At 41.1% G+C, this 14,013-nt stretch overlaps 1 protein-coding gene across 9 annotated transcripts in view; it reads left to right on the top strand.

The window, feature by feature from the left end:
- The window catches only part of MAP4K3 (mitogen-activated protein kinase kinase kinase kinase 3), a 70,415-nt gene that overhangs the window by 33,071 nt on the left and 23,331 nt on the right, over positions 1–14,013 (top strand). For 3 of the 9 annotated variants that reach the window (XM_083494269.1, XM_083494266.1, XM_083494274.1), the window contains 4 exons: positions 2,974–3,036; positions 12,124–12,182; positions 13,537–13,575; positions 13,823–13,879. In XM_083494269.1, the coding sequence (XP_083350395.1) occupies positions 2,974–3,036; positions 12,124–12,182; positions 13,537–13,575; positions 13,823–13,879 (218 nt within the window). The remainder of the gene's footprint in view (positions 1–2,973; positions 3,037–12,123; positions 12,183–13,536; positions 13,576–13,822; positions 13,880–14,013) is intronic. The other 6 variants (XM_083494272.1, XM_083494268.1, XM_083494271.1 and 3 more) reach the window with 3 other exon arrangements.

A 14,013-nucleotide genomic window follows, 5' to 3' on the forward strand; every position in this document is an offset into this window, starting at 1 on the left:
ATCATGTTTTAAGCTGGCAACTCTACAGATCTCTCCCTCAGGATATGAGCAACAAGGCAGTGTTGGATTAGCTGCTGCATTCTCTTAAATCATGAACTCATTCTGAGGAGTGTTGATGGTCCTTAGACACCCGCCTTGTGTTTAATTATCTCTCAGGATAGAAACATGTGAAGACTTTTATGCAGCAAAATGATAAGGACTTCATATCCATGTAATTTCACTTTTCCTTGGAGAAAATATAACTTGGGTATAATCTTTAAAGCAGCCATGCTGATACATATTGGAAAGTATCTTGATTGCTAAAATTTCCTTCAGGAAATTCATCTAGTCCTTCAGTTTTCTCAGTTTCAACATATCTTAGGCCACTGTTTACCATTTTCCGCCCAAAACACCTTTATTTGGGTGTCTACCAGGTTTTTCATGGTAGATTTGCACTTCTCTAATTCTGTATCTTTCTGAGCAAGGGCTAGAAATTTGCCCTCAAATACAGTTTATTTCTTGATTCATGTTTATAGCCAATAGGCGGGTTATATAGTTGTATTTTTTAAAAGATTTGTACTTCTAGAAAACAATTTACTCAATTTAGTGTTGTTTTTCTTTTCACATTGGCTTCTAATTCGCATTCCTTGCACCTATTTTAAGGACTGACTCTCAATGCGTGGACTTGTTTTATTTTTGCATCCCATTCCCTCTTTCTCAAGTGCTTGTTCCTATCTTGTATGTTGTTTGCAAGGCCTCCTGTGTGTTTTTCTTAGCCTCTTTGATAGTTCTACTCAACAATAACTACATGTGGTCCATGTATTCCACATTCTGACTTCCATATTGCATGCTCTCTTATTCAAGATAGGTGCATACAAAACTGCTGTATTTCAAATGAGCCAGACCGTTCCCCCATCTAGTTCCTTATGGTCTATACTGACCTGCAGTTGATGTTGAGGGTTTATTTCTCAACCCTACCTGGAAGTCCCTGGGATTTATCCTAGGACGTTCTGCAAACAAAACATGTGCTCTATTTCTGAGCTGTGGACAGATTAGAGAGACCAAAAAATAGGTGGGAAAATTACTTGTGTATGACAATTTACCTATCAGTAATTGTATGCAGTTATAAAATCTGAACCCAGAACAGTGGCATGGAGGAAAAGTTTGTGTTTGGGAAACAGATTTTTTGTCTTGAGACCATGAGGGACAAAACTCAGATAAAATACAATTAAAGTGGCTCCTGTTTTTGCCCCACTCACTCACAAGTTGAAGTGCTGATACTGCTTGACTTTGTAAGCAGAAAGTTAAGCATGAGGAACACCCATTTCATCTGCATGTTCTCTTCTGCATTGTTCTTTACCAACATTAGTCTTGCTTTCCAATCAGTTAATTGGATTTTAAATCCAGTCTTGGAGAAGTACCGTATCTTTTAAACGCTTTGTTCTGTTGGAGATATACTTCTTCATATCTCATCTTGTTGTACCAGTGGAAGATGGAGACAGATTACTGATTAAAATTCCTATGCACACACCCGCCCTTTTTTTTAAAAAAAAGGAAGCTCCAAGGTCTATAATGTACCCATTGTTGGTTGGATGCAAGTGAGACTGCTGGGATCTAAAGAGCTACCTAGGCTCAAAGAAGGGGCATGTACTAGTAGAAACTATTTTCCTTTCTGCTGCAGACTCAAAAATAATATGAGGCATGAGGGCCCGCTGTTTAAGGAAGAGTGAGTCAACCCCCTAGTTAGGCTCACAAAACTAGTTTTACAGTCCTTTGAATCTAGGCCACAGTGTCCTATAAAGTCACAGTTTGGGTTTAAGCATTTTTATAACACACAGTTGTCAGCAACATGGGAGAACTCAATAATAATAATAATAATAATAATAATAATAATAATAATAATAATAATTTTTATTTACCGTATTTTTCGCCCCATAGGACGCACCGGCCCATAGGACTCACCTAGTTTTTTGGGGGGGAAATAAAGAAAAAAAAATTTATTTCCCCCCCCTGGTGCGGGGCTGGGGCGGGGGAAGCCAGAGCTTTGCGCAGCTCTCCCACGGCTAGCGGAGAGCTGCGCGAAGCCGGAAGCCTGGGGTGTGCTGAGCTCAGTGCGCCCCAAGCTTCTGGGTGCAGGCAAGCTCTCTACTAGCTGTGGGAGAGCTGCGCGAAGTGGCGCCGGTCTCCCACGGCTTGCGGATAGCTTCCTGAAGCCTGGAGAGCGAGAGGGGTTGGTGAGCACCAATCCCTCTTGCTCTCCAGGCTTCAGCGAAAGCCTGCATTCGCCCCATAGGACGCACACACATTTCCCCTTCATTTTTGGAGGGGAAAAAGTGCGTCCTATAGGGCAAAAAATACGGTATACCCCGCCCTCCCCAGCCAAGGCCGGGCTCAGGGCGGCTAACAAGCAATAATAAAAACAATAAAAACCATAGAGTTATAGAGTTGGAAGGGGCTCCCGAGGGTCATCTAGTCCAACCCCATGCAACGCACATTGATATGCCCCAGTGTGAAACACACTTGGAACCAACTTGCATTGAAGTAAATGCACTTACAACTATGAAGTTGTTCTGGTTCCATATTTTGAACCCTAAACCACCTGGCACATGGAACTGCCTGTGGGTATGCAGCTGACTGGACAGAAGACTTTGTTAATCTTTGTAAGAAATAATAGTACAGGAATGATGGGAAATCTGTGGCTTGCAACTTTCAGGGAAGAACAACAAAATATGTGTGTGTGTTTTTAAAAAAATTGGTGTGTAGGATAAGAAGTATAAACAAATGTACACCTGTTACCAGTCCTTGCATTTCTTAAGTCACCGTTGAACATCTAAAGGCTATACTAATCCACCTGCTATATTGTATAAAGCTTTAGACACTTTAATAAACGGTAATGGCAGAGTCCGCTATCGTGCAACAATGTCCCTTTGTACTTAGATATTTTTGAGTCTAAAAGTAATTAACCTGAGTTTCTGGTCTTTGTCTGATGAACAGCCCGTCAGTAACGATTTTTCGGACAGTTCAGAAGAAATATACTACACTGCAAGATCTAATCTGGTATTTTCATCTATTGCTTTTTCTTTGTCAGTGTTTGTTCGTCTTTTTTGTTTTTCAAAGTTGAATGTTTTGTTCAGTTGTCATGCTGCTTTTGCCATCTGTAGAATAGTCAAAAGTTCTACTAATCAAATACTTGCGTAATAATAAAACTACTGATTTTAATTACCCATATCAGTGTTGCATTCTTATATACTAACATTTCTCACAATGATTTTTGTAATTTCACTAAAACTATATTAAAACAAATTGCTAAGACAATTGCTAAGCTGCTGACTAGGTTAGTTTTTTTCATAATGAGAGAAACTTGAGCACATAAATAACAAAAGGTAACAAATTTCATTGGGAAGGAAAGGATTGAAATCAGCTTGAAGAAAATGGCGTGCAGGTATTGCTTCTATATCTTATTTTCCACCTCTTCCAACATGCATTTGTTTATTTAATACTTAAAACATGAGTACAGCAGTAAGCACTGAGATTTAATAATATTTGCAGATAATTGTTTTGTGTAAAGCAACTTAGTTTTTGAAACATTTTAGCCAAGAATTATTTTGTTCAGAAATCTCTTCTCCTTTGATCTTTAGCAGTAGAAACAAATTTTAGTCGTTAATATCCTTTGCCTAATACTTAAAATGTTGCTTTTCTGGGTTTATTTCATAAAGAAATAAACTTTTGGCATTAATGAGGTAACATAGCAAAACTTTAGTTGTTTACTATGGACACCTGCTTCCATTTAGATGGAGGTTGCCTGCTTCTTCCTCCTTGGTACACAAACCTGCCTTCAAGAATTTGTACAGTGGTGCCCCGCAAGACGAAATTAATTCGTTCCGCAAGTTTTGTCGTCTAGCGAATTTTTTGTCTCGCGAATCACGAAATCCCATAGGAATGCATTGAAAATCAATTAATGCGTTCCTATGGTCAAAAAAAGTCCAAACAAAGCCAAATTTGGTACAACAACAGTTTATTAACTGCTCTTTAAAGTCACACATACTGTAAAGAGCAGTTCAAAAATTGAAGGGAAAATAAATTAACTTTATAAACAAAACATGTCTTTGTTTTTAGACGTTTTCGTCTTGCAAAACAAGCCCATAGGGAAATTCGTCTTGCGAGGCAAATCGAAAACGGAAAAACCTTTCGTCTAGCGAGTTTTTTGTCTTGCGAGGCATTCGTCTTGCGAGGTACCACTGTATTTGTAGCTTCAGTAATTCTTTCCCTAGTTTAATGGTGGCTTCCAGCTGGCTCTGTGAGAATAACTCTAGGCTATTGTTCTATAGCATCTCCTGAGACACTTCAACATTGAACTTTAACATAATTTCTTTTAAAATATATTTATTTTTGTCCTGTCCCTGCCTGTAAATTTTTGGCAAAACTTGTACTAATTGTGATCTCTCTTCAAGGGGAAACAATTTCCTTTTAATAGCAGTAAACCACATAGCATGTTGGTACATACTTTACAGTCATCTGCACTAAACATAACATGTGCTGTGCGTCATCTGTTTTCACAAACGCTATCTTTCTTATTAGGAAGTTCATTCTTGATTTTACGCCAAAGATATTTCGGAACTGTGTGTACAGTTAAAAGAGAGATGTCAGAAGTGTGAGAACAAGTTTGTCTTCTAGATAGATAGTTGGCATATTCTGTGCCTCTGCAGATTTTAGGAAGCTTGTGGTGATTTCTACATTGGGAAGGATGGTGTCAGTGACCTTAGTCAAGCACTGTTTTACTCCCGGAATTCTACCTACTCTGAGATTGTGAGCAGATTTGGGGCATGGGTGTTCCTTCCTGCTTCCATGAATGTGCGCAGAAGGTAACAAATGAACTTGGGAAATGGCATGTTTGTCTGAACATAGATTTTTCCTGACTCTTGTGAGAATGAACCTTCTAGAACAGTGTTTCCCAACCGGTGTGCCGCGGCACACTACTGTGCCGTGAGACACCGGCTGGTGTGCCGTGGGAGGGAGGCGGGCGAGTCGGGCGGCGAGAGGCGGCGGCGGCGAGGATCCGCGTCGAGCCGGGGGCGGCTCCGCGGTGGTGGTGCCGAGCGGCGGGGCAGCTCGCGCAAAAGGGAGGAGCGCGAGACAGCGGAGGAGGAGGAGGCCGGCATGTCCGGGCAGCAGCAGCAACAGCAGCAGCAGCAACTCCCGGCGACGGCTCCTCCTCCGCCCGCTATCGCCGCCGCCGCCTCAGCTGCCCTCGCTCTGCTGCCTCCTCCCACCCCGGCAAGGGGGAGGGAAAAAACGTTCACTTTTGTGCGTCCCCCCCCCCCCGCGTGACGCTGCGCGCTGACGTCACGGGGCGGGGCTTTAATGGTGGTGTGCCGCGAGATTTTTTTCCGGTAAGCAGGTGTGCCGTTGCCCAAAAACGTTTGGGAAACACTGTTCTAGAAATTGGGTTCTATTTCTCACAGTTGGAGAGGTCTCATGTTTGGGCACAAATTACTCATCGCCTTCTTTACACTGTGATGAAAGTGCAAGTGGTAGTATATGAGCCTAATCCTCATTCCCAGTTGTATCCAAAGGGCCGAATAGTGGCCTGGTTTGCAAGGCATGCAAAATCAAACCCTGTCTTGGCTAGACTGCTCACAGCTGCTTTGCCCCTCCATTGGTCCTTTTTGCTGCCGTGTTGCAGGGAGTTAAGCCAAGGTTTGACTTAGATTGTCATTCAAACCAGGACTCAGGGTCACTCTAGTTAACTGCAAGCTGTAACCAAAACATGTACTGAAAGCGATTGTGTTTCCATCATTTATTTTTATGCTGTGACCTGCCCTGAAATCTACAGATGAAGAGCAGTATACAAATTTAATTTATTTATTATTATTATTTTATTTGCTGCATGTCTGCTTGAAAGTAGTCTTTACAGAATGGAGTGCGATTTGTGTCATGTCATCCAATGTCTGTGGCCTTCCTGAGATAACTTAAGACAGGGAGTGATTGACCGAGACCCCTGAGAAGAACAATCTGAACCTCCCCCCCGGGGGGGCGGGTGGAGAAAGTGAGAGAGAGAAAAGGGGTTGCCCACTACTGCCTTGTGGCTTCTTGCAAATTGTTCTTGGAGGAATGTGGCCCTTGACAGAAAAAGAAGATCATTCTTTAAAGAATGATCATTCAGTACAATTGATACGTCTTTATCACCTGAAAATTGAAACCGTTTTATCCAAAATGTACAGCGTCACTTCAGAGATCATTTCTAAAACATCATGCTTGATGCTAACAAATGCATCTCATTTTACTCTTTTCTATCCAAGCAACATTCCTGGTTCTGAAGCAAAAGCATGTCTTGTCAAACATGCTTACCACTTATGCCTAGTCTTTCGTTGGAAGGTTACGTGGGACTACGCGGTTAGAATTAATTTGTTTCACGGCTCAGTCCTGCAAGCTGTAGATTTGACAGAATCGTCTGACCACCTCATTCAGTATTCTCATATTACTTATGTGAAATCCAAACGGCTAACAAGCTGCTTGATTATATTAATATATGGGAAGCACACTGAACTCCCTAATGCATCAAATGTGCATATACTAGGTATAATAATAGTATTATGATTTAGAATTCCTTAATAATTACCTAGTTGACACACTTCCTGAAAACTAGTATTTCATTTCCTGTGTTTACAACTTTTCCCAATTGTAAAAGTAACATGCACAATATTTACACTATATTATCTATCTAGCTTTCTATATCTAAAAAATAAAAGACAAGTGTGTCTCCTTTATCCACAAATAGTAGTTATTCAAACCTTAGACAGCCACTGCACAAACATTCACCCTCGAGTGCTAAAGTTCCATTCTGTTGAGTAGCTCAACCAGTGCAAAGACATTAAAATTTGAATACGAACAATCACTTTAAGGACAAAATTGTCTGGTATAGCTATTTGCAATATTTAGCCACTTCTGATTACCTTGGCTTGTCCAAAGTTTTGTTGCCAATACTGTAATGAACAGCGCTACTATCCAAAGAGTATCAGTGGAATTATCAGAATCGAGTGTGATTTGATTCACTGTTCACTTGGATGTGGTTAAATATCCCACGGTTTTGTTTAGAGTTGAACTTAGTTATTCTGTTTATGTTGGATAGCTGCTTCTGTTTGATGGACCTTCTTGCACAGTATCTACATGAAAACTGCTAAATTTCCATGTGTGTGCACATGTGTCTTTCATCTCCAGAGATACATGGCTTGAGCATTCAAAATCTTGTGTTAGGAACACTCTGTGCAAACTAAGATGGTGGTGTTTTATTTTTGTCTCTATCACCTTCATTTTGCAAGCTTTACTTTCCCACAGAAATACGCTAGGACAGTACACAAATGAATTTCTTTCCCAGTGTTTTGCTGTAACTGTATCCAGGATGAAATGCAGGTTATTTTTAAAAGCATCTAGTAATAGTAGATTAGAAAGAGACATGATCATATTTTAGCCTATTGATGCTAGCAGACAGTAGAGTAGTAACCTGGCTGTAAACAAAGGTTTAGACCATTAAATAATACAAACATAAACCACACTGACAGGTGTCACTTTTCATAAAAATGTTCCTGTGAGATTTCTAACGTACGGTGGCAGATGAAGGATCTTTTTACTTTTTTGTAGCGGTTTGCTTATTTTCTCTTATTAATTTTTCTGTCACTGCAGTAGAATATATATTGTCGTGGATTTGTGCTTTGCAAATTGAGAGTGGCATCTTGCCTCTGCCCAGCCATAAGAGCTCTAGTTTCTATGTTTATGCAACTGCTACAGCTTCCCTCTTTCCCACAAAAAAACAACCAAATCCTATATGGGGGCCCTCAAGTATTTCACTCGCGTTTCTCTGATTTGTGGCTACCATATGCCATTTCAAGGAAGTATCTAAAGCATGGTTTCTTCGTTGGGAACCCCTGGTGACACAAACTCAAGCATTTACTCCTGCTAAAGTTCCAGTCACAGAAAAATTTATGGATGCTTAGCTTAATGCTATTTAAGTGGTTGTATAGAAACTGCTGAGACTGCATAGATTATTTTGCTTGGGGGTAGGGTCATCCTGGAGGTAATCAAAATTTATTTGTTGATTTAGAGTATTTATGGATCATCCTGCCTTCAAAGAGCTCAAGGAGATACACAAGAACCACAGCAACAAAATACGTCAATAAAAGCATATACAAGCTAAATATTTAAATAGGAGACAGATGTAGCTCTAGGGGAGTTGGGGCACCACCACAGAGAAGGCCCTTCATGAATCCTGTTGGGCACGATGAGCAGAACCCCATCCCCAGCTGATATTAAGGCTCAAATGGGCTGGTATGAGAGGTGCTGTTTCTGCATATATTTGGGCCATTTGGTTTTGCAAACCATCGCTTAACACTGAAACGAGCCCAGTAGAGCACAGGCAGCCAACGCAGAGATTTTAGGACAGGCCCTTTGTGAGCCCATCTCATTGCTCTAGTTCATAACCTGACAGCCACATTCTGCACAAGTTGCAGCTTCCATACCATTTTCAAGGACAACCCTAAAGTCCGTTGCGGTCATCAAAACATGGGGTCACTAGAGCATGAATTACTGATAGTAGGCTGGCTTCGTCCATGAATGTCCGTAGCTTGTAAGCCAGTTATAAATGGCAGTAGGCTCTCCTAGCCACTAACACCACCTGAGCTTCTAAGGACAATAATGGATCAGAAAGGACCACCAAGCTACATAGCTGTTCCACAGGGCAACTGCTACCCTTCTCCTAGGCCAATTCCTAGATCAGAGACTTGACTAGTCACAGTACTTTTCAGGATTCTATTGTATCTTATTGGCCAACAACTGGTCTGTCATTGCCTCTAAGCATCTATCCATCTTATCTACCACCTCTCCCAATTCTGATGGAGTGGAAAGATAGAACTGGGTGTCGTCACACTGATGACAATTTGCTGCAAATCCCTGGATGATTCCTCCCAAGAGTTTTATTACAGATATTAAATAACATGGGAGACAGAAGGGAATCCTTCAGCACTATTGCCAAGAGGCCACACAGACATCTCCCAACATGACCCTGAAGGTAGGAGTTGAACCACTGTAGCACAGTAGTACATCCAACCCATAGACCCAGTTCAGGAAGATACTGTGATCTATAGTATTAAAAGCTGCCAAGATGTTGAGAAAAATCAATAGGATAGTGCTGCCCCTTTCCATAATCAGTTGGTAGCAAAGACAGAATTGTTGAAAAACCAGATTAAAATAGATCCAGAACTCAGCCATATCCAGATTCACCTGCACTCATCCCCTTCTTGAGCGCCTTTCTCAAAAAAGGGATATTTGCAACCATGCAACAGTTGTTTGATATCTCTTGGTCCAGAGTGGTCTCCTTCAGGAGGAGGCAATCTTTTGCTTCTTCTAAAGTGGCTCTCACAGTGAAGTATTTAGCACTCTGTCGTCCACCCAGTCAATCCCTCTCAGATACACAAGGGGGTAGAAAGGGCCTTTGTGCTCTGAACTCCTGCAAAGTGTCCTGTCCACATCCTCAGACCACGCTCACTCATACTGATCCCACCACATGCACCCAGACAGTACTCTGGAAATCTCATTAGGATTCGCCTCAACTGCGGCTTCAAGTTCAGAGTGAATGTGAGCAATTTCTGCCCTCAAACAATTTTTGATTCAGTTTTCCCTTCTTACCCACATGCCTCAGATCCAAAAACATTTCTGAAATTGCCAAGTTCTGCATCACTCTAGAAGTCCTTTTGGAGTCACTCTCACTTCCTCCATAGTTTAATCCAGCATCCTCATTAACATTCTTGTCCTTTATCCATCTCACCCCTTGCCTCCAAGTAAACAGTCATTTATCACCAAGCTTTGTTTTCCAAACGTGATCTCAATTTTCCTCTTTGCTTATAAAAAGAAAGCAGGTCATATTTATCAATGTTCCTTGATAAAATGCTTTACTGGCCACTAAAAATGATGGCGCACGTTGCTTTGGCATGATGCATGGCTGTGCTGGCTAGTAGTGGTAGTCCAAGACATCTGGAAGACACAAGGTTTTCTATAGATTGTAATATATGGATGGGTGGGTGGATTTGAGACTATACTATATAAGAAGTAGGTGGTGGGATTCATAAAGGTAAGGGAATTATGGTAATCAAAGGGAGCGGGATCACATTAATCTAACATTGGCTGAGGTTACTCAGATAGTTGTTTATTTTCTTGACATCTGATGGGATAGTGTTCCACAGGGCGGGCGCAACTGCCAAGAAAGCCCTCTGCCTGGTTCCCTGTAACTTCACTTCTTGCACTGATGGAACCAGCAGAAGGCCCTCAGGGCTGGATCTCAGTGTCCGGGCTGAATGATGGGGGTAGCGATGCTCCTTCAGGTACACAGGGCCAAAGCTGCTTAGGCTGAATGTGTCCAAGTTAAATGTGTTTAAAGTTGTGGGCTTACTGAATACTACAAAAAAGCAATGTCGGACTAAAGCAGATATCATAGCTCCAATAACAATCCAGTTTTTCCTCTAACCCCATGCCTCCTGGTTTGAATCATCCAGAAAGAATTCTAGCTGACTCAAAAAAGCTTTCTTTCTGCTTTATGACCATTTTCAAAGGAGTGTTGGAATTTTCCAAAAATAGAAGTGGCAGGCTACTGTAGCCTGCCTTTTTCTTTGTGTAGTTTATATGGTGGGTTTCTTTCTGAGAAAAGTTTATTTATTTGACATGTAGAGGTTTGGCAGGTAGAGCTCCAGCAGATGATGACATTGTCCCTGCTGTGAAATAAGTGGTAGCACACTGACCTTGGTCTACTAAACCACTTATTAAAATCATTAGGACTTCTAAGCTTTTTTCCCACATGAAAGTTGTGGCTTCCAGGATTCTGAAGATATGTTTCTGTACTGCAAAGCTATGATCCCTAGTTCATATTCATTTCCATCCATGGAGATTTCAGAGCCCTTGCACTTTATCTATTTTGAATTATGGTTGTTAGTTACTCGTACAAGGTGATCTCTTTACATTAAAATATATTGGGTTGCGTACAATAATAGCCTTTCAGAGACTTTAAGGTTATGTGATCAAGCCACCATTGCTCGTGGCATGTATGTTCATCTTTCCCCGCACAGATTTTGTGCATTTTGGGAGTAGCAATTCAAAGTAGGAGGAGATGAACTGCAGGCCCTGATGACACTCATAAATCTAAAGAGCTGTTTGATTGGATCCTAATTTCATTGAGCAGAGTTTGTCTCATAGAACTGGGCTTTCATGCCTCCCTACACCCCCTTGAAAATCTCTTTCTGGGGGTTTCTGTACTTCCAGGAACAGCCTGCTGGGAATCTCAAGTGAGATATCCGTGCAGTGGAAGTTGCTTCCAGTACCAGTAACCACACAGAAGCTGCCTAAGGTCCAAATAGTTTACTGTTGCAGAGGATAAGGCTCAGTAAAACAGTTCTGGACTTGGATATATACAGCTTGTAGGCTTTTGCAGATACAGATATATGCAGATGCATACATTTACAAAGTAGCTCTGTTGCTCCAAATAAATTCCAGCCACTGGGCAAATAACACCAGCAGACTGACGACTCACAGACTAACTGAGCTGACGTACCTTAATCACAGATATAGCCGAGGAACAGAGCTGTTACCATAGCTGCTGGCTTGGCTGACCTTGCACTTGCAGTTAGCTCTTCCATGGGGTGATTTACGCTTATGAAGGAAATTAGCACCTTCTCATGTCCAGTTACTCCAACACTGTATGGGATGTGGCATTGGGCGCTGCAGCTGGAAGGAGGAATTAGCAGAAATCAGGGATGCTGCCTACACCTTACACAAGGAAAGGTGCTTTTTTGCTTGCCAAGGAAACCTATGGATATTGTCTGCATGCAACTGTGCAACAGAGCATCTCAAGCAGAAAATTTACAAATCTTGTATCTTTTCCTCTCCTTAAATAACAGAAGTGTCATATTAGAAGTATAGTATTCTGTTAGTGAAATTGGAGGGAATCTGCTGTACAACATGCATTATTTGTATATGCTGTGAAGCTATTTGTGGGACTCAAGTTTGTGTAAGAACAGCCGGAGCTAGTTAGATAATAATTATTTTTTTAAAGGGGGAATGCAATAAGATGAGACAGAGCTTGATGCTTTTTTTCTCTCTCAATAGGATTTGCAACTAGAATATGGTCAAGGTCCCCAAGGAAGTTACTTCTTGGGTGGAAATAAGTGAGTATTTTTAGTAACACCATTCTTTTTCTCCCCCTACCCCCACCCCCAAATAATCTGGCAGTGGTTTTTAATGTAGTTACCAATTTGATCAGGAATTTGATGTTTATGCAGTGAAACCAGTTGCACATTTACAGTAAAAACTATTTAATCCGTATTTTGAGATACTCGAGTTGGATCAAGACTAAGATCTTGCAGAGGCTCCCTTTGGAAGAAGTGGGCAGGGGTTTTTTTCAATTTCTCCTGAAGTTCCAGAGCCACCTCCTATATTCTGGAGTCTAAAGCAGGAATTGGACCTCCCTTTCCTCTCCAATGGAGCATCCTGTAGACACAGTTCTCTAGTCCTGTAGTCTGGATTCAACCCAATGTAGCCTCATATATGGGTGATGATTTTTTTGGTGTTGGCAGGTATATAGCAAGGCAGCTTTATCGTCTGCATCTGTATCCACAAATGTGCCTATATGTGTGTATATGTAATAAATACATTTTTTATTGCATGTATATAGGCCACCCAATAACATATATTCTCTGAGTGGCCTCCAAGAAACAAAATACAGGAAGAAGAAAAAAAGCAGCATGAGAACTCTTAAGCCTGCAGATGTCAGACAGCCAGGTTTTAATATCACAGATTATCTGAAGGCCCTGGGAAATAAAAAGGTCTTCATCTGGCATGCAAAAGGCCATAAAAATGGCAGCCAAATGAGCCTCTCTATGGAAGCTGTTCCACAGCTAGGATGTCACCAGTGAGCAGGTCCTAGAAGCCATGCTTTGTGGAGGCACTTAGTTGGAGGTACTTGGAGTAGGTCTGCTAAAGAGGATCTTAAGGTTCAGATAGGACTAGTTTTAGTGCCATGGGCTTCATAAAATACCTGTAAGTGAGGGAACACTTCAAAGAGAGTTCAATGATCCATGTTAAATTATTTTGTAAAAATAGACTTTAATGGTGCAACCCAACAAGTTAAGTCAATAGTTCAGAATTAGTGTAAATATGATAAAAGGAGGAGATAGATACTTCTTTCTTATTCTAGGTTTTGCCAATCTTTTCTTGTGGCATTGCATTATTTTAGTGTATATTTTTCTCCCCTCCACACCCCCACACATTTTTTTACAGCAGTAACTATAATTAAGATGAGCTGTGTCCACCCAGGTGCATTAATTAGCAGGCTGGTGTACAGCTGAACACACTTAAATACACTTTCGGCTGAATAATTATTTACTTCAGACTGAAAATTCAAACAATTGTTGTAATTTATTGCACAGCTTACATTTGTCAGATCATATAAAAAGTGTGTCTGATTTTGTGTGCTTTTTGCTAAATGTGTCCAGTCGTTGAATTTTACTTCTATTTTTAAAGGAGCCTTCTAAAATCAGTTGAAGAAGAACTGCATCAGCGGTAATTCTTGACTTTCTTTCTCTCTTGATTGCGAAGTCCCTTTCCTTGTGTGCAGACTGTATGTTTCTTGTATCTCTCATGGTCTAATGGTGCTTGTTTGGCTTACAGAGGACCCCTTGCTTGTCTGTCTTGCAACTGTGATTTGCTAAAAGAGAAGCTTTTTAGGATTGCAGATAACAAATCTTTTGATGGCTGAAGACAAGTTGACAATTGACATTTAGAAGTGATATCCTGTTTAATTCCTCAGGGGACATGTCGCACATCTGGAAGATGAAGAAGAAGGGGACAGTGATGACGCTAAACAGTAGGTTCTGCTAATCTTCAAAGTAGATCTGGTTCGTAGACAATTGAGAAATCTTGTTCAGTCTGTGTGTGGTTTATGATCACCCCACCAACACTTCTTGCTCCACAGTTTGGTCATCTTCAGACGTAACCCTG

The sequence above is a fragment of the Podarcis liolepis genome, assembly GCF_965112155.1.
Source record: "Podarcis liolepis genome assembly, chromosome: 3".
Classification (NCBI taxonomy): domain Eukaryota; kingdom Metazoa; phylum Chordata; class Lepidosauria; order Squamata; family Lacertidae; genus Podarcis; species Podarcis liolepis.